Genomic DNA, 20,904 nt, shown 5'->3' with positions numbered 1-20,904 from the left:
CATTTCTCTCAGTTCTTGCAAATGCCAATTGCTTGCACCTAGACTGCGTTTTAAATCAAGTCTAATAATGAACGTAGATTTCCAATGCTTATGGGTGCAGTGTTCAAAGGACTGGGTTAGTGCAGTCATACTAAGGCATTGCTTGCAAGCATCAGCCGCATGGGCTAAGGTATTGCTGTGGGCCTCAAATAGAAGAATATCACTTTATAAATGCAATAGCTCTTTTTTTAGTTCACCTAGCCCTTGGTGAACAAATAAGTATTAACACCCCAGAGGTACTTTCAGTTCCTGCTACAAAAACCCTTATTTGGACAACTGCTATAAAGGCTTTCTATTAGAGTTCCATTTGTTCCACTGTGGACTGAAGCACAGTCTCAATAACAAATGTACTGTTTTAGAGAAAACTAATTTACAAAGCTCTATAGCCTCAACTGCCTAATAAGCAAAGAAATGAAAACACGTATTGGCAAAGCCAACTTGCCTTGCATTAGCATCCAGCCCTTTGGCTTTATGAATGTTTTTTGTAGAGCTCTATTTCTGCTCAAGCTGCCAGCCCCTCACAAAAAAGTGACTTAAAGCAAAAACTATTTTTCGTCTCAAAAAGCACATATTTCCATAGCTATGCCTGGCACTTAAGGGAACCTCTTTGAGTGTGAACGTGCTCCATGATGTCACTCATAGTGAAGATAGCCAATAGCCAATTTTGGCTGACCCACTTCTCCCCGCTGTATGTAGGGGGAATGTGAATGACACAATAAGACCAATGGATGAAGAGGGCTGGCTGAAAGCCCTATAGGTACAGTATAGACAGCACATAATTGAGAGGGATCCCAACATACCCCAGATCCAACAGCTGTTTTGAGCCTGATCTGGAATCCAGTGAAATATGCTTAATTTGTTCTGGCGTAATTAGCTTACACTGGAACACATTCAGCAGAGCCAGCATGTTGTCTGCTTTCTGTTTGGAGCAGCAACCTACAGGCAGTGATGGGATTTTATTTTTCAGCTGCCTGTTTTAAAGCGATGTCAGTCCTTTTTCTTTTTTTTTTTTGCAAAGATCTCTCTGGCTGGGAGCTACCTTGAGCCTAATAATTATATGCTAGTGCAATGGAGGCAAACAAAGACACACAGCTTGTTATCACTTCAATTACTTAAAAAAAACTATGTTTTGAGGCAGGTCTTTGTTCAGCCCATGAAAATAAGAGCTATGCATGCACTGGAAGAATATCAAATGCATTTGTCCTTACGAGTATTTACACCAATAGTGCAATCATTTTGTATTTTTTTTTATAGTGCTACTTATTGCAAGATAGGTTGTCAGCGGTGGTTACATCACATGAACACATTATACAAAGATAATATATCATACAAGTGCATAAATCAATGTGCAGGAAATGGCACATAAGACGATAATCGGTTACCACGTGTAGAAATCCCATATTATCCTTGCTGGTAGGCATTATATTTTAAGAGTTTGAGGTTGGGAGAAACACAAAGTCAGGTTTCAAAACATAATGCATTAGTAGAATTGTCTGTACTAAAAAGGACTTTATAACTACCTAAAGGAACCCTTTTTAGCAACCTTAGAATAATGACAGTGAGAAATATGTTTCTAAACCCATGCCTGCTCCTTGATGCTGGTTCACAGCTCACTATACCATATTAGAAAGTTTGCAATTTATGAACTGCAAGTCACAAAAGAATCTGGGTCAAAAGCAGTAACCCACTCAACTGTCTACATAACATTAACCTGCTACCTCACTTTATGTGTCAAAACTGTGACAAGACAATACACAGATGACTCCATCAAGTGCATTAATAACCAAAGTTATTTTACCATTATCTCTTTCTCTAAAATGGTTGGCACACAATCACTGCTGCAAGTGCTTTAACCCATTAGGATATTCTGAAATGTAGCATCTTTGTAACAAAGTAAATAAGCCACAACAGATGTATTATCACGTTCTCCTTGTTGCCAATTTCTTTGCAACAGAGTATCTAAAGGTATAAGCTGGATGTCAGACTCTGCATTCCAGGACCCCTCCCCTCATCAAGCCTCTCCCTTTCCACTGCCGTCTCTGTACTCCCAATTTATGGGTTCCGGGAGTAAAGGTTTTCCATTTCCAGCAAAGCTATAAATTTAGTAAAATCTAAATATCTTGGCTGTGGCCAAACCTTAACGCACAAACAGCTTTGTAGAATTCTAATTCGAAACTAGGCAATAAAGCGTTTCAGATGTAAGGATAGTTTACTGAGTTATCCAGATAGAAGCCCTTTGTTTTGATTTTGCAGTTCGCCATCACAGCTGTAAGTTCACACTCTTAACGTCAGTGTGTTTAGGGACACGCCCACCCACCAGTCCTAGTTCCTTGCAGCCAATACCTTCCCTCCCGCCTTCAACTTCTCGAAGGATAGAGTTCTAGTGACCCCGAGATACAGCTAGGTGGGGTGGCCTCACCTGGCTTTTACACCAGCAGCAACTCTCCTCTCCAGGAGGTTGAGATGGCCGCACGGGGGCGCCGTAACTGCCTCGAGCACCTTGTGCCACACTAGGCCTCCACCCAAAGCCGTTGCTGGGATACGAGACGCTAACGCGTAGCGTCACTGCACTGCGGCAAGGGCGTGGGGCGGGGCTGACAGCAAGCATGAGAACAAGTGGGCGCGAGGTTGCAGCCTCGCTTGCGGTTCTATTGGATACTTAACCTAGAAGGCGGGGTTGTTTCGTTCGTTGCTGACGGTGATTGGTGAGCCCTATTCGTTCGAGCAGCCGGTGTATGGAGCTAGGTAGCAGGTGTTGCATGGGTTCAATGTCGAATGCAGGCTATACGTATCACAGCAGAAAGAGGACTTGCCCCATGAGGCCATAGGGGACCCACGTCTAACAGATACACATACAGCCACTCCAACAACCGGTGAGACGGAGCCTGGAGGCCAGAGCAACCGTAGCCTCCTCGGTAGGTAATGCACGAGCTAACTGCCCCCTCCTTTTTTCCCCCTTCACCACAGATTATTGTGCCACCCACACATAAGCAGTGGTCTCACGTGCAGCAGAATGTCTTCCCCCTTTCTTCCTCGCACATCAGCCTGTTCCCACACACCCTTCATGCCCAGAGCAATCATGACCTCTCCCTTCACTGCAGCTTGCATCTCCACATTTAGCATCTTTCTGTGCTTCCCATAGAACAAAATGTGAATATCCCCGACGCAGCAACCTGTGCTTCCAACAGCATCAGTCTTTGACCCATTCCCTCAGTCCCTGCAATCAGCAACATGCGCTTACAAAGGAGCCGTTGCCTCTACATATGTCTGTACCTTTTATTGTTTACTGATGGAGCTGAGGATGCTTGTCTGCAGTCTCCTGGTAGGTACCCTCTCAATGAGAGTCATGTCAGATGCTTTGTAGTTTTATAAATGTATTTGAATTTATATAGCTCTTACTACTTCTAAGAAGACCCTGAAGCGCTTTGGGGCAAGTAGTAGACTACTCTGAAACCAAGGTTAGAGGGAGTTTGTTACTACGTTGTTCCTGTTTTTTGCTTTTTAGTTATAGGTCAATTGGATTATGTTTGTTTAGTATCCTGTGTATGTAATTAGCCAGTTGCTTTCTCCCTAGTTGCTCAGCCGGTGTGAATGTGCTGCGTGGCATGTTGGAGTAGTGATGCTGAATGGAATGTTTGGGTGTCTGTAAGGGGAGGTGTGTGACAGGTGGAGTATGGGCTGATCAGCAGACAGGCTGCCCCTAGTGGGGCTGCTCTATACAAACTTAACAACCTACAACTATGACTAAATAAACCTACTTAAAATACTTTTCGGCTAATGGACTTCATTACTAAAGTTTGTGCTCTTGAGTTCTCTTGTATTTCGTCCAGTTTTATGATTGCAGTAGATTGATAGAAGTAAATAACATGGGTAACATTTGAGTCATTAGCGGGAAAGGGTTACATTCCCATGTTAGATGAATGAGTAGATATATTGAGAGAGATTTGAATGGTATGAGAGACGATTGAGTTTTGAAAGCTTTGACATTAACGTAACCTAGTTGTGATAGGATGAGTTTAACCCATAACCTTGTCTCAAATTGTTGTTCCTAGGCAAACATTGTATTTTACAGTCGCCTTTTCCTTCATTATGACATACAAGAGCACCTTCAAATATGAGAGTTCAGCATGCCTGCTGGACAAAAAAACTCTTATTTGATTTAATAGACTAAACGTTTACTTCCTGTATAATAAAATCTAGCCCACATAAAGGATACACATAACCCCTTACTTGCCTCTCCGTTAACTAATAGCATTGCCATCAGTAGAAGGGCTAAAATGTTTCTCAGTTAATTTTTAAAACTCTCACTCTCAATTAATATATTACTAAAGCATGATGTAGTAGCATTTACAGACATTTTCCATTGAAATGGCCACAAACGTTTCTACTCACACGCAGCTGTACTGATAAAACTATACAGTGTACAAATTATAATGTGTGAAAATTGGGTTTCAGATAATATTTATTGTTTGTACTCCACCAAGTAAAGCATTTTGATTTGATCCTATGAACATCTTTGTTTCCATACCTCTTCAAAATTACAAAAAAGTGTTTTCCTAACTACTGAAATATATTTTGAAATAGCTGTACAATTAATTTACAAGCTATCAAAATGTTGTGTGCCCAACACAATTGTCAGACAGTTCACTTTACAAAATCCTCTAACTTTGCAGTCAGAGAAAGAAAAATAAAGACTCTTCTCCAGGATAAATTAAGCAGCAATTGGAAGAAATAAGGTGACATTTAGCCTCTGTGTTTGAATGCAGACCAAATGTGACAAGATAAAAACAAGATTTAAAGGCATCATTATTAGTCATTCACTTTCTGTGTGAACAGAACACTTATTCTTTGCCAGCTTGAGCTCTCTTGCCAGACCCAGCCATTAGGCCCTAAAATAGCTTGACCTAATAAAATCTGACATGCCATAGCGAGTGGATGAGTAGATGTCTTGAGGCATGTGTACGTCTATATTCTGTTGTTTATTAAACTATTCTTAGAATGTGTTATTTTCAGAACAATTTAAAACCTTGCACTATTTATCAAGAATTTGTCAATTGCATAAATTATTGGGCAATAAATCTTGCCTGCATGAAAATAATCTTCTACGACTCACTGCAAATTCTGTAGCAATTTCTGTTGGTCCAGGGGAAATCACGGGACATATAAACCAAAGTAGGCCTATGAGGTGCCTCTAATTTTAATGTGCTTTTGTGAGTTAAATTCATGACAACCTTCTACACCCTGTAAGGTCACCTACTATCGAGGAATGAATACCGATTATGCCATGCACTGGTGGCTAATGAACATTTCAGAAATTAAGTGTTTTCAGATTTGTGGACTAGTTCATTGTTGGTATTGGTCGATATTTTAAACTAGTCTCCCTCTACTGAATGTTACACTTTTCATGTACATTTAGTGTTAAGACTACAATAAAATAAGCTGTATCCAGAACAACTTGAAAGACCATCTGTATTGACTTTCTCTGGCACATGTTGTCTTCCTAGAAGTTCACATGGATCTTAAAAATGCATGTACTGTTCTATTCAATAAAAGCACAGCACAACTCGATTCTTTGCTCTTCCTTCCTTTCTGCTTGATGCTACTATATCCAAACTAGTGAATTCATGAATGTCATGATGAACTCTTATTCTTTTTAGTACTGAATTCGGGTTTAATGGACTGCTTTGTATTGTGCCTGTTTGACAAACTTTTAAACTCCCATGGATTTCTTGGATTAAGGCTTTTACTGCTGGGGATTTTTAATGTTTGGTGACTTACATATGGATATAAACTGCAAACTCTGATGAATGTAAAAACTACATTTTTCCTCTGTCTCTGTGGTCACTGCATTCCAAAAGTCGTGTCTCCAGCATAATCCACAATACTTTCAGATAAGCTACCTTTATGTATGATCCGTAGCGTTTTTCAGGAATCTGACGTGGCTTATTCTAGTCCTCATTCCTAATGACACAATGATGTCGTGCTTTGTCTGCGCACTGTAGTCATGCCTCTTTCACAGCATCTAAGCAGACTGCAGTATTTTGAATTCCCTCTGGTGGTGAATCTACTCTACAATACTGTGAAGCTCTAAACTTATTCTATGCCATTTGTGTTACATATGGATATGGCGAAACCATAGGTCCTGGGAGGGAAGACTTACAGCTAGATGCATCAAACAAAAATCCGCTCGCAAAGGGGCAGATTCTCAGAATCTGCCCCTTTGCGACCGTTATTTTTGCATTTTGGATGCATCATCCCAAATGCAAAAATCGCAAATTGAGGAATCTCAAATTGATATTCCTTAAATGCAATGCATGAAAGTTTTAAAAATAGCGAATTCGCTAATAGGGCACGCAAATTACCATGAAGTACAACTTCATGGTAATTTGCAAAAACGTTGAAAAATTCACTAAAGTGCATTTTTCAAAGTTTCATGTTGCGCACACACATGCCCTAAGGGCATGTGTGTGCGCAACATATGTGCACAGATCAATTTCAGGGGTGCAACAGGGTGTCTTTGGACACCCCTGCACCCTTGAAATCGCAATCTCAATTTGCGATTCTAGGCCCATAGGAATGAATGGGGAGATATTCCTTAATTGCGACTCCCAATTTGCGAGTCGCAATTAAGGAATTCTAAGAAATCGCTTTTTTTTAGTGATTTCTTGATGCATTCCATTTTGCTATTCCTTAATAGCGAATTGGTATTTTTCGCTATTAAGGAATTGCAAAATAGGTTGTTGATGCATCTGGGGGTTAAGTACTACTGGTCAGCGCAGTTCAGTTTTTTGCTCATAGGTGGCATTATCTGAGTGAAGGAAAACCAGAAAGATTAGTAGGTAGCCCTATCATTCAAGAAACCGCACTGGTAGTGATCGACTATATCTGTCGAAATGTCATATTCGATTTTTTTGTTTTGTGTTAACACTAAGATAATTGACCCTAAAAGATCAACATGTACCATACCAATAGTTGGAGGCTAAATTGTGATGCGACATAAGGGCATCAAAACACTAGTGCAAAGAAGTAACTTTTGGACTATTAGTGACTGTGCTGAAATGGAATGCTGAAAAATAGACCTCACTAACCAGAAAGCCCTGGCCACACAGATAAAAGGTACACGATAATGATGAGAAGGGCACCTGCATTTGAAAGTGCCTGAGACAACTAGTGACTAGAATTTATGTGGTAAAGTTCTTGAATATTTCCTGAAAACCTGTTCAAAAATATTGTCTGTAGAGTGCTAATAGTGCTAGTCATAAATGGAAATATTATTACAGTCTTAAATCTATACTGTTTTACTTTACTAGGTCCTTGTGCCAAAAAATGAGTCGTGGTCATTCAGAGAATAATAATTTTCCATATGATAACAACCAAATGGTATTGGATATGATTCTGTGCTCTTTGCTTGGAGTTCCGCAGCCCATCAACTGGGACAGTGTTTCAAGGCTTGTACCCGGATACAGTTCCAAAGAGGTAAGAGTCGTATATCTACTTCACTTATGTGTAAAACTAATATTTTTGGATGGAAGTTGGCCATCTGAAGGACAGTTGTAACGTATAAAATATTAACCCGTGACACGTTTTTGCCATGTTTAGCCATCTAGTTGGTCTGATGGACTGAATGCTTAGTTGTGTAAAATATTTTCCCTTAGAGCAAATCAAATTATCTAATAGTTTGTGCCTGTTTCGGGAAAAATGAAATCACCAGTTACAGATGTAGGCAATGGTTTCCTCCTATATACCGAGCATAATTCCACAAAGCTTAGGCCGGGATCAGAAAAAGTGTGGTGCAATGCAAGAAAACTTGCTCTTTTTACCCACTTGGTAATTGACCTGAAATTGAGCGATAATGACAACCCAATAATTTGGGGGTTGCTTTATGTAAAATGTCATACACATTTACGCCAGTGTATCAAACTCACTAAAGTGCCGAGCGTAGAATATGGAAGTATGTGCCAGTGGAAGGGGGGCACAAAAGTGCTCGGCGGAGGCAGATGAAAAGATCAGTAAGTTCCCTTAAGGGATTGCTATTGTTGAGGCCAAAGCTTCAGGCACTCTTCATATCCAAAATCTTTTCCTCATGTGCAAATAGGGTTTGCATCCCGTGGCCACTGTTGCAGGCACTAGGTTTGCCAGCAACACACGGCATCTTTAAGTAGCAAAGTTCATTTCCCTGTAGAGTCTATGTCCTGTATGACAAGCAGTCAAACCTTGGTATGGACAACACACACAAAGAATAAGGGGTGGGAGGAGAACAGTCCCAACTTTGACCTTCACTAACACCGTTTAGCACACAAAAGAAGGGGAACTATATGTACGGAAACGCTGTAATCAAGGGGAGTACTCGTGTTGTTAAAACTGCCATCACACACAGTAAACTGTGTCATGCTACATCACAGGACTGCTAACACACCTCTGCACAAGCCGACGTTGATGGTGGAGCAATAGGGATGAGGAAGACAATACAACATACAGTAATAAAGAATATGGGATCATAAGTGATTGAAAGTGCAGAAATAGTGATTAAAACTGGACACAGGATAACCTCAATCCCATTTTAATCATGGTTTCCCTGCCCAAAGTACAACGGTCAAATAAAGGACCAGTGGATGGTGGTATGGAAGGCTATGATGAGTCACCTACCTCTCTACTCAGCAAAAAAAATCGACATGTTTCAGCCAGCAAAAAAATATAATAATACCCAGCTTTCATCAGGACTCAGTTATGATAAATCCCATGGGTACTAACCCTACCTCCTTAATCCAAGGGTAGAGGATACGAGCCCTTCTCAATAAATATTCCCAACAGATAATGGGATGATTTCCATGGGGAACCGAGTTCTTTCAAATTCCAAACCTGAAATGGCCTGGGAGTGAGGACAGCCCCCTATAGTCACACTTTCGTCAAGGTGAGCTGTCACTGAACCGTTCGTCCCTCGGGAACCATGATTAAAATGGGATTCAGGTTATCCTGTGTCCAGTTTTAATCACTATTTCTGCACTTTCAATCACTTATGATCCAAATTTTCTTTATTACTGTATGTTGTATTGTCTTCGTGTCAATATTTATCAAGGACCCCCTGAGTGCATGGAAATAGAGTTCCTAGACCAGGGAAAAGCAAATAATTTGATATGTATCAATCTAGGCAACAGAGCGTAACGAGAGGTCGAAATGAACTGAGCTAAAACATTGGTTTTTTGTAAAAAAGGGGAGTTTAATTTTATTCACAAATTATTAAAACACATTGAAATAATAATACACATTTACAATTTACATTAAACACATGTAACTCAATAAATTGAGAATACACAACAACACTGTTAAAAAGAAGCAAATAATTCAACGAGATGGAAGTTACATAAAATGAACACAATTTTTAAGAGAAAAGTGTGGCTAAATTAATCTCTACGCGCGTTTCGGCGAACCAGCGCCTTCTTCTGGAGCAGCCACGATAGTATCTACAAAAAGGAAAATGTCATATAAAGAAACATTATATACAATATTACTCTTGTTGTGTAACATAAAAATACTTCAGAACAATCCAATGTTATTGTAGTAGTCTCAGACTTTCCATTTTGTTTTGACCAAACGTTTTTATATTATAACATTACTATTAAGGATTTCATTTCCTTGCCTTGAAGGTAATCATACATGCGTAACTGTGGTAGATCATTGAACCCATAATCTTTTATCTGCACTAGTGGTCACAGAAAGAAGACAGTGTCTTATAATCATAGATTGACTATTCCCAATGTTGTAAGTTTAAAGGGTTTTTACATTGGATGGTTAATAAAGGGATTCTGATATTTGTATCTCTCTAGTTGAACCTCTAACTAGCGTGAACGATGAAGTAGAGAACACTAGAGATGGTCGCAGTTATCAGGAAGTTATTCTAGCAGGACCTAAATAATAATATGCAATGCATCTATATCATAAATAAGGTCACTTACTTTAAAAACACGAAATATATTGCTGTAATTTGATGACGCAATCTGGTCTGTACGTCCAACGAGTACCCTTTCTTTTGTTTATGTTATGTAGATATTCTAAACCATAAAGAAACAGTAAATGAACATTTGAGCCCTTATTATTATAGCCTAGTCTTATGATTTCTTCATGGCCAATACTTAATAGACGAACAAGATTGGTGTATTACCTATTTTAATTGAGGTTTGCAGATGGATATTCCATAAACATTGATGTGATTCGTTGGTCTCGAATGTTGATTTAAATTTCTATATTTCCTAAAGAAATTATAGGATCTTTCAATATATTCGATCTTTCAACTTTTGATTTTTTAATTTTAACTAAACAATTAGTAAGGATATAGTTTTTTACTTTAGAAGATGAAGGTACCTTAATTAAGGAGTAGGGGTTCATTTAGACCCGCCGCCCGGAGTTAAAAAGTAGTGGCCGCAGTAATGCGTATTTATGTGAAACTGGAAAGGTATGATCCTCCTGATGTGGGGATAGTTAATTGTGATGATTGCCTACAGAATGGATAGAAAGAAAACTGGCATAAACATCATAAGAGGCAAAGAATTCACACACAATGGCCATACAACAGTGGCGAAAGAAATGTGGAATTGCAGATCCTCAAATCTGATCTATTTCATACAGTGTCCGTGTCTCCTCGGGTATATAGGAGAAACATCCCGTGCTATACAAACACGGCTAAACGAACATCGTTCGGCGATAAGAACTCACAAACTTGCTGCCCCAATGGTGAAGCATTTCTTGGAGAAGGGACACCAAGCAGATGACTTCAAATGGAGAGTGCTGGAAAAAATTCATATCTCAGACTCCAATGGTGGATGTGCAATTAGAAAAAAGAGGGAGGTGTTCTGGATATTTGTCTTTAACACCTTTCGGGAAGGAATGAATAGTGAATTGCCATGGGAGCACGCTATTTGCTAGAATAACCGCAGATTTTTCCTACCTTAGGAATATTTGTTTTGGCTCTATCTGATGTAATGTTGAAGATCCATTCCGTTTATAAATTGACAGTTATGTATAGTGTGTCCTGAGTAAAATAATTATTAAGAAGCTCCAAAGTATTTCTCCTCATGTGATATCACGTATTATATCACATACACTGGGGTCCCCTTTCTTCCTCTTCTAGCTATTACTACCATAACCATTCTTTCTTTCTGTCAATTTATATCATTTATGTATAATCTTTTAAAATAGTAAATGATATAGATTTCCATCATGTTGACATCTATGGTTCTGTCAAATATACTATTTAGTTGCACTATTCTCTTTATGGTTTGATTTTCACATCCATAAAATAGAGCGCATACCGCTTTATAACGAGTCCAGATTTATTCTCGCATACACGTGCGGTGTGTCACTGATAATTCCCTGGTTTGATTTTTACAACAATAACAATTGAGTTCAGTGCCCACCTAAGATGCAACTTCCTCGTGTTATCTTCCATTATCCTGACTAGGTGGAATTTTCCTTGCGTTCCACACTGTCGTTTATGTTGATTTAAGCAACATTAGATCTGGGAAGCATTGATCTACTAATTACTAAAAGTATAGAAAATCTGGAGTTTCTTCAAGTTTACACGTATAGTGGTATCAAACAGAGTTCCAAGCCTCACGAGATTCCGCACGATTTGACCCTTTTCTTTTGCAAATTATTAGGTAGATCGCTACTCGATACATAACGTGCCTATGGTTATATTTGGAATTATTCTTGTTGCGCTATGTACATAGAGTTTCCTAATTTGCATTTGGTCAATAGGTAAAATTGACCTTAGTGCCCCTTGATAATATGGCTCCCTTCTCCGTTTTTACTCTTCTGTTGAGTTAGGTGAGTCTAATCGCTCCACACCATCATCTATGTCTACTCAAGTGACAGTGTACTTGGAAGCCATCTTGGTTATCCCTTTAGAGAATCGAGTCCTCTTTCTACTTCCCTGCAATTGGTGGTCCTTTCTCCATTCCCACACACAGGTCAGGTGCACTTACTTATCCAATCAAGTAGGGTATATAAACAGTAGTTGATAGAGCTTTCAGTTGCCATCGTTCGTGGAAGGAGCATAGAACCCCCGTGTCCCGCCGCCGGATTTTTGGAGCCCTGTTGATATCTATTGGGTGAGTCCTGGGAGAAATCCTTAATGCGGCACCTTCAATCTAGTCACTCTTTAGTTGACTCGCAAGTTTTAAATAATGAGCGAGTAACATAACTTCCCTACCATTTTTTCTATTTTACAGACAGGGAGTTATTTTAAAATCATCTGAATCAACCGCCTCTGAGCGCAACCAAAAAGGTAACCATCAGTCCTTCCTCTCCTTAAGAGTTTTAGTTAAGAAATTGCTACCCTGTGACTATATAGTATAGATGTTTATGCCAGTTTTCTTTCTATCCATTCTGTAGGCAATCATCACAATTAACTATCCCCACATCAGGAGGATCATACCTTTCCAGTTTCACATAAATACGCATTACTGCGGCCACTACTTTTTAACTCCGGGCGGCGGGTCTAAATGAACCCCTACTCCTTAATTAAGGTACCTTCATCTTCTAAAGTAAAAAACTATATCCTTACTAATTGTTTAGTTAAAATTAAAAAATCAAAAGTTGAAAGATCGAATATATTGAAAGATCCTATAATTTCTTTAGGAAATATAGAAATTTAAATCAACATTCGAGACCAACGAATCACATCAATGTTTATGGAATATCCATCTGCAAACCTCAATTAAAATAGGTAATACACCAATCTTGTTCGTCTATTAAGTATTGGCCATGAAGAAATCATAAGACTAGGCTATAATAATAAGGGCTCAAATGTTCATTTACTGTTTCTTTATGGTTTAGAATATCTACATAACATAAACAAAAGAAAGGGTACTCGTTGGACGTACAGACCAGATTGCGTCATCAAATTACAGCAATATATTTCGTGTTTTTAAAGTAAGTGACCTTATTTATGATATAGATGCATTGCATATTATTATTTAGGTCCTGCTAGAATAACTTCCTGATAACTGCGACCATCTCTAGTGTTCTCTACTTCATCGTTCACGCTAGTTAGAGGTTCAACTAGCGAGATACAAATATCAGAATCCCTTTATTAACCATCCAATGTAAAAACCCTTTAAACTTACAACATTGGGAATAGTCAATCTATGATTATAAGACACTGTCTTCTTTCTGTGACCACTAGTGCAGATAAAAGATTATGGGTTCAATGATCTACCACAGTTACGCATGTATGTTTACCTTCAAGGCAAGGAAATGAAATCCTTAATAGTAATGTTATAATATAAAAACGTTTGGTCAAAACAAAATGGAAAGTCTGAGACTACTACAATAACATTGGATTGTTCTGAAGTATTTTTATGTTACTGTTGTAAATGGTAATGAAGAAGTCACACAGGGTGTCAAGACGGTAAGGAGTTTATTCAAGTAGAGCGCTGAAAGACCCGACCAACAGGACCGGGATCAAACGGGCAATAATAACCGTTAGCATGGAACACTGGCCACGTCAAGGAAACGGGCAGCTCGAGCGCAGCACGAGATGCATGCTGAGGACAGGGGAGAATATAACACATCTCCTTTCCTTAAACAGTGGAAAGGGAAAGCACCTTACAGTAAATTAAGCAAAACACAGCAGAATACACATTTGAAGATATTGCTTATAACACATAGTTTTTAGTTAAAGAGCAAAAGAAACAAATAGATCAAGACCATGTAAATAGCATTGTAAATAGCACTGCTCAGAATATAAGCTTTCCAAGTAACATAAAGCTATGTAACCCCACTCCCTTCCTTGGATGAGCAACATTTACACAAAATCTTTTAAGTAAGCAGGAGTAACTCTTTTGCGGGTTGGTCTGCAAACCTCTTCAGCAATAACCTCTTTGGTGACAGGCACATGAGTGGTTGGCTTGGTCTTTTTCTGGTAAAGCGCTACTCTGCGCAGATTCCAGGTTTGCCCATTCTGCAGCCTAACGTAATTACCAGCCACGGACTTCACCTGGTAAGGTCCTCTAAACTTGTTAAACATACTCTGATTCCCGCCAGGTTTTACCTTTACCAAATCCCCTTCAGCTATGTTACTGGGGGCACAATTCCTTGACTTACAGTGACTACCGTTCTCTACTTTCCCATGTAGCCAAGTGGGAATCAACTTCGTACCCGCAGGCCTCCCTCTCATGAGTTCAAAAGGTGTGACAGACATGTTACTATGAACAGTTGTACGGTATGCCCATAACATTTCTTTGATCTCCCTCTGCACAGACCGACCAGCGGCCAAAGCAAGTTGCATAGTGCCTTTTACAAGTCTGTTCACCCTCTCGCACAATCCGTTCCCTTGAGGGTTGTAGAGTGACGTGCGCAGATGCTTTGAACCCAAAAACACAAAATAATTCTCCATGATTGCCGAGGTAAGTTGTGTGCCATTATCTGTTAAAACTACCGAAGGGATCCCTTCACGCCTAAATATCTCATCTAGAACCTTAACTGTGGATTCAGCAGTGATGCTCTTCATAAAGGCCACCTCCACCCACCTTGAGGCCGAGTCCACTAATACCAGAGCAAACCTCTCTGAATCCAGCAGGTCATGAAAAGGTCCTATGAAGTCAACACAGACTTTCTGCCACGCACCATCATCCGAGACGATCTGTCCCGTAGTACCCTTGCTGGCACGAACCTGTAGCCTCTTTTCCGACTCTTTACATGACTGACATTGCTCCACCCAACTCTTCACCTGTGCATCAACTCCCGGCCACCAGAAGTCAGCCTTAACACGTTTGCCAGTAAGGGTCTGTCCTAGGTGGCCCTCATGCGCCAACGCAATGATACGGGGTCTAAGGGAAACAGGTGGTATGTATTTCTCACCCCGCACAAGGATGAACTCAGTCAGCAAAGAAATTTCATCCTGTAACTGCACGTAAGGTCTGAGTGTGGGTGAGACCGTACTTTGCCTAGATACACCCTCCTTGCACATCTTGATCAAACTCTCCATCACAAGATCCTTTTTCATTTCCTGCATCCATTCCGCCTTGGATATGGAAGAAGGTAAGTCACTCTCTAGATCATCTAAAAACGCGACCACACTCTCAGTCACCAACTCTCTAGGTAGTACTTTAGTGTCAGGCAACCTCGACAAGCAATCAGCAACACTGTTGCACCAACCAGGTAGATACTCCACATTGCACGTAAACTCTTGGACGCTGACGGCTAACCTCGCTAACCGCCCTGAGCAATTCCTAATACCCCCAGGGGCCAAAACTTTCAATAGTGGCTTGTGGTCCGTTCTGAGTGTGAATGTGATCCCCCACAGGTACACCCGGAAGTACCGAGTGGCCCATGCAGCCGCCAATGCTTCACGCTCTATGACCGAGTAGTTCCTTTCAGTCTCGGTCAAGGAACGCGAAGCAAACGCAACAGTGTTCTGCCTACCATCACCTTTTTGTGTAAGAACAGCCCCAATCCCAACCGAGCTGGCATCTACAGTGAGAATGGTGTGAAATGACTGTACAAAACTTGAGAGGATGTTAGCATCCACAATATTTTGTTTGATCATTAAAAAGGCGTTCCTTTGGTCAGCTTCCCATGTAAAACCTTTTCCTTTTCTCATGATGGCACGCAAGGGTTCTACCTTTTCTGCAAAATTTTTAACAAACTTAGCATAGTACTCTACCATGCCCATGAAGGATCTTAGCTTGTCTTTGTCATCAGGTTCAGCCACGTTGCATATTGCGCTTACTAGATCCTTCTTTGGCTGAATCCCCAGGCTAGACACATGATACCCCAAATAGTCTACCTCCCCAACAGCGAAAACACATTTCTCCTTGCGCAAAGTCATTCCAGCCCTTGAAAGAGCAGTGAGAACTTTATCAAGAATTGCATTATGGTCATCAACATCTAAACCATAAATCAGGATATCGTCCTGAAAAAATACCACTCTTTTAATGTTTTTCAGGACGTCAGTGATGATTCTTTGAAATGCGCTTGCCGCAGAGCAAAGGCCGAAGGGAAGTCTTTTGAATTGGTATGTTCCTTCCGGGGTGATAAATGATGTGAACTGTTTTGAGTCCGGGTGAAGTTTCACCTGGTGGTATGCACTGCGAAGATCCAACTTTGAAAAAACCTTGCCTCCACCCAAACTTAGAACAATTTCATTTATATTGGGGAGTGGAAAATTGTCCATTATCACAGCCCTGTTAAGACTTCGCATGTCTACACAAAAACGCAAAGAATTGTCCGGTTTCTGTGTGATAACTACAGGACTTAACCATTGTGTGGCCTCCACAGGTTCTATTATGTTATCATCCAATAACTGCTTGATAATTTTCCTGACTTCATCTCTGGCGGACAAAGGTATTTTCCTCGCAGTGTGTTTTACAGGTGCAACACCCCTCTTTATTTTGATAATATGTTGATAGCCAACAGCTTCCCCCAATTTCTCACTGAAGATGTTCTCATGCCTTTTAAGAATAGCTTCTAAGTTTCCATGAACACTATTACACTCGTTGTCACTATCTATACACATCACGGGTGGGTCTGCTCTCGGGTTCACCCTTATGTTTAACTCGTACTGATGTAACCATCCCAATATAGCTGGGCCGTGTGGTGATACATAAACCTTCCCTTGAGTAATTCTTCCTTTAAACTTGATGGTGGCCTCAAAGAACCCAAGGACACCTATGCTGACCCCTTGATAACCTCTCAAGGTGATGTCGGATTCGACAAGAGTCGACTCTCTGCAAGAGGAGTTAAACAAGCTCTTTGGAATAATTGTGTACAATGACCCAGTATCCACCATCAAATTTATTACACACCCATTTAATTCAAAGTCTGCTTTTGGGCGAGACAAAATAACACCTTCCATCAATTCCTGGCTCCCTGCAGAAATCATCATTACCTCCGCCTCATCATCAGTGGTTTCACTCTCTACTATGGCAACCTTTTTTGAACTATTTGTTCTACACATACGTGCATAATGTCCTTTCTTCCCGCACTTCAAACAATCTCTGGACAAGGCTGTACAATTCTTTGAGTCAGCCAAGTGAAAAGGGCTACCACACCTGTTGCATGAGCGTGTGACCTGTCTGAATTTGTTTGGCTGCCCACCCCTATTAAACGAGGTTGTAGCCTTCCCCCCTCTATTTGTCTGTCTCCCTTGTAGTAGGTTAACGCTCTCTGAACTATCTGTTAGCAGGACTGCAACATCTTGCCCGCTGGCGTGCCCATGTTGTATTCTTTTAAGTTCCTTCATACATCTGTCGCTCTCTTCAGCAACCTTAGCAATAGTAATTGCCTCTGTGAGAGTGGGGTTCTTAGCTGCCCATAACTTTTCTTGTGTTTTTTTGCTAAGACACTGCACAATCAACTGATCACGGATCATCTCATCCTGAATATTGCCAAACTGGCACTTCACAGAAAGCTCCCTCAACCTGGACACGAATTCATCAATTGTCTCATTTTCTCTCTGGGGAGCAGTATAAAACTTATGTCTGCGCATTACAACATTTTCTTGTTTTGCAAATCTAGTGTACAATCTAAATAAAGCATCCTTATATACATCATCAATATCTAAGGGGGGATTCGGTAAATATTTGAAAATTCTTTGCCCCTCCTTCCCTAAGGCACCTAGTAACAAGGCCTTTTTCCTGATGGCAGAAAACTTTGTGCCATCTAGGGCTATGATGTAATTTTCAAATGCTTCACACCAATCATCCCATTCCATGGATGGCTCACCTGGGGCACTTAAGAAAGGGACAGGGGCTTGGATGGTATTGCTCACATTCATGGCTAAACTCAGGTTATAGCAAGATAAACAATTTACACATTAAATGGTATAAGTTACCCCGATAAAAGTGTGTGTGCCACTGCAGTTTTGATCGGTAATGTGTGTGACACACTGTTTTTTAAAGTGAGTGTGTCACTGTTGCCTGTATTTGTCACTGTTGTCTGGTTTTCATGTGATCCTTCTTATAAGTGTGTGTGTCACTGCTGTTTCAACCTGCAAATGTATGACACACTGTATTTTAAAGTGAGTGTGTCACTGTTGTCTGTATTTTGCAAATGTCATTTTAAAATAGCTGTCTGTGCTGGTTCAAAATGCACTTCACTTCGAGTGCGCTACCTTTTCTAGTTAGCCAAAGTATGTCACTTCTTTGTGCTGGTTCAAAATGCACTTCACTTCGAGTGCGCTACCTTTTTAATTTTCTAAATTATCCTCTACTTCCTTGAGCGCGTTGCCCTTTTAAACGGTCTTTCTCAGTGGTGGGGCTCACCAATGCTGCCTTTTGCTTCAGCAAGTGATTTCCCTTTTTAACCACGACGACACTGGGGCGCTGTTGCTCGCGTTGACGGGCTAAGAGCTTACAGTTACTGGTGCTCCGTCACGCTTCACTCAAGGCTGGATTCTTCCCCGGTGAGTTACTTTCCACATACCTTTGGATTAGGCTTACGGTATTTTCAACTCTCAGGGCGATTCCTCTTACTGGATCGCAGGGATTCTTCTCCGGTCGGGTCTTCCGCTAATTTTCCTTCATTTGCATGGATGTCCGTCGTTGGTTGTCTTCTCCCTTCTTCGTTCTCCGTCACAAGTCGCCAAAAATGTTGTAAATGGTAATGAAGAAGTCACACAGGGTGTCAAGACGGTAAGGAGTTTATTCAAGTAGAGCGCTGAAAGACCCGACCAACAGGACCGGGATCAAACGGGCAATAATAACCGTTAGCATGGAACACTGGCCACGTCAAGGAAACGGGCAGCTCGAGCGCAGCACGAGATGCATGCTGAGGACAGGGGAGAATATAACAGTTACACAACAAGAGTAATATTGTATATAATGTTTCTTTATATGACATTTTCCTTTTTGTAGATACTATCGTGGCTGCTCCAGAAGAAGGCGCTGGTTCGCCGAAACGCGCGTAGAGATTAATTTAGCCACACTTTTCTCTTAAAAATTGTGTTCATTTTATGTAACTTCCATCTCGTTGAATTATTTGCTTCTTTTTAACAGTGTTGTTGTGTATTCTCAATTTATTGAGTTACATGTGTTTAATGTAAATTGTAAATGTGTATTATTATTTCAATGTGTTTTAATAATTTGTGAATAAAATTGAACTCCCCTTTTTTACAAAAAACCAATGTTTTAGCTCAGTTCATTTCGACCTCTCGTTACGCTCTGTTGCCTAGATTGATACATATCAAATTATTTGTTGTATTGTCTTCCCCATCCCTATTGCTCCACCTCCTGCGTTGGCTTGCGCGGAGGTGTGTTAGCATCCCTATGATTAAGCATGACACCGTTTACTGTGTGTGATGAAGCATGACACAGTTTACTGTGTGTGAGGGCAGTTTTAACAACACTTGAGCGCTCCCACTGATTTTAGCATTTCCGTACATATATTCCCCCTTCTTTTGTGTGCTAAACGGTGTTAGTGGAGGTCGAAGTGGGGACTGTTTTCCTCCCACCCCTTATTCTTTGTGTGTGTTGTATAGTCCCCCTTCTTTTGTGTGCTAAACCGTGGTATTGAGCCACATTTTTGGCATCACACACACATATGTAGAGCATGCTTGGAAGTCAGGCTACGGTTACTACAAAAGCTCATCTCACATTTTGTTTTTTGCTTCACAGCCTTTCCTGCTGTTCAGTGCTCCTTATCCTGACCAGTGTATTTCTGATAGTCCCAATCCTGGACAACTCCTTAGATTGCTTATGCTATGAATTGCCCTTGGTATTTTGAGCTAACCCTGCTGCATTGTTGAGATAGGGTTTTACTTCGTTTTTTGGATTGCTCTTGGACTTTCATAGCTATTTGGTTAGCTTAACCACTGACCTCTAGTGTTTTTTCTTTTTTGTACTGAACCTGGATTGTTTCCTGCACCAGGTGTCCCATCTGCAACAAATGCTTGGACTTCAGAGGCTGTTGTGTTTTAAAGCTTGGGCATTTGAGATCTTTTCATTCTTGTCAACTTCCCTTCAGATTGCAATTATTCTGTTCTCTGGCAACTGATAGCTTTCTATTCTTTTTCCTCACTCTTCCTCCCAGTAGTTGCTATGTTCCAGGATTTCGTGTTCTAGGATATCCTGCAACATCTTCCATTCCCTTAACTTTATTTACAATCAATAATGTTATATCTTTGTGTAATGCTAGCAGTTATTTTCCATTTTTCCTTTACAGTGCAAAGGTGGTTTGGTTTGTGACCTACTCCCTTTCTTGTGAATAACCACATTTAGTGTGTTCTTGTTTGCTTGGGGTTAGTTGTAGAGGTGATGGTGAAATCTGCCTATTTCGATTCAACTGATTATTGAAGGGGATTTCGTATATTTGTTTTCAAAACATTACAGGGACTTTAGGATGATGTTACTGCCTCCCATGCTAGTGTAGTAGGACAAAGACAACCAATATAAGATTAGTAACATTCCTGCCCTGGTACGCCTAAGATTCCAGGCCCATCAAATACAATTTTTAATCCTGACATGAGATATCTATTTCTGCTACTCCTGTTGCTTTAATTGTTAATGTTCAATTCCTGTTGTTCCCTTCCAGACTATTTTACGTTGATCCAAAGCAATTCTATTAATTCCAAATTCATGACATGTTTTATTTTTATGACCCACCTTCTGGTTTTCCGTACGATTCCCTTAAGGCACTATTTATCATATGTGGCAGTTAGTACTGCAATTTAGGGATATCCAATGTTGAAAAATATTAATAATAAGAAGAAATTTTTAAAGCGCCTGGTTACACTAAGGCCAGTGTGTCCCCGTGCTATGATACAGCTACCAAAAGTTAAGAGTACCAAGTATCTCTAACTCTATCCCCACAGAAGAGCCCACCCCCCTCTACCCAGAAGGGAAGATGTACGTTTTCAGTTGTTTACGA

At 40.4% G+C, this 20,904-nt stretch overlaps 2 protein-coding genes across 4 annotated transcripts in view; one reads left to right on the top strand and one right to left on the bottom strand.

The window, feature by feature from the left end:
* Positions 1 to 2,578, bottom strand: part of LOC144761801 (uncharacterized) — a 206,148-nt gene extending 203,570 nt beyond the window's left edge. Inside the window, exon 1 of the mRNA XM_078647044.1 lies at positions 2,459 to 2,578. The gene's annotated coding sequence lies outside the window, so the exon portion shown is untranslated. The remainder of the gene's footprint in view (positions 1 to 2,458) is intronic.
* A 228-nt stretch (positions 2,579 to 2,806) lies between these two features.
* The window catches only part of SANBR (SANT and BTB domain regulator of CSR), a 330,259-nt gene continuing 312,161 nt past the window's right edge, over positions 2,807 to 20,904 (top strand). For all 3 annotated transcript variants that reach the window (XM_078649295.1, XM_078649294.1, XM_078649296.1), the window contains exons 1-2: positions 2,807 to 2,954; positions 7,350 to 7,515. In XM_078649295.1, the coding sequence (XP_078505421.1) occupies positions 7,366 to 7,515 (150 nt within the window). In that variant the 5' untranslated portion in view covers positions 2,807 to 2,954; positions 7,350 to 7,365. The remainder of the gene's footprint in view (positions 2,955 to 7,349; positions 7,516 to 20,904) is intronic.

The sequence above is a fragment of the Lissotriton helveticus genome, chromosome 6 (assembly GCF_964261635.1).
Source record: "Lissotriton helveticus chromosome 6, aLisHel1.1, whole genome shotgun sequence".
Lineage (NCBI taxonomy): Eukaryota > Metazoa > Chordata > Amphibia > Caudata > Salamandridae > Lissotriton > Lissotriton helveticus.
The sequence above is the reverse complement of the archived record's forward strand: the minus strand, read 5'-3'. Positions and strand labels throughout refer to the sequence as shown.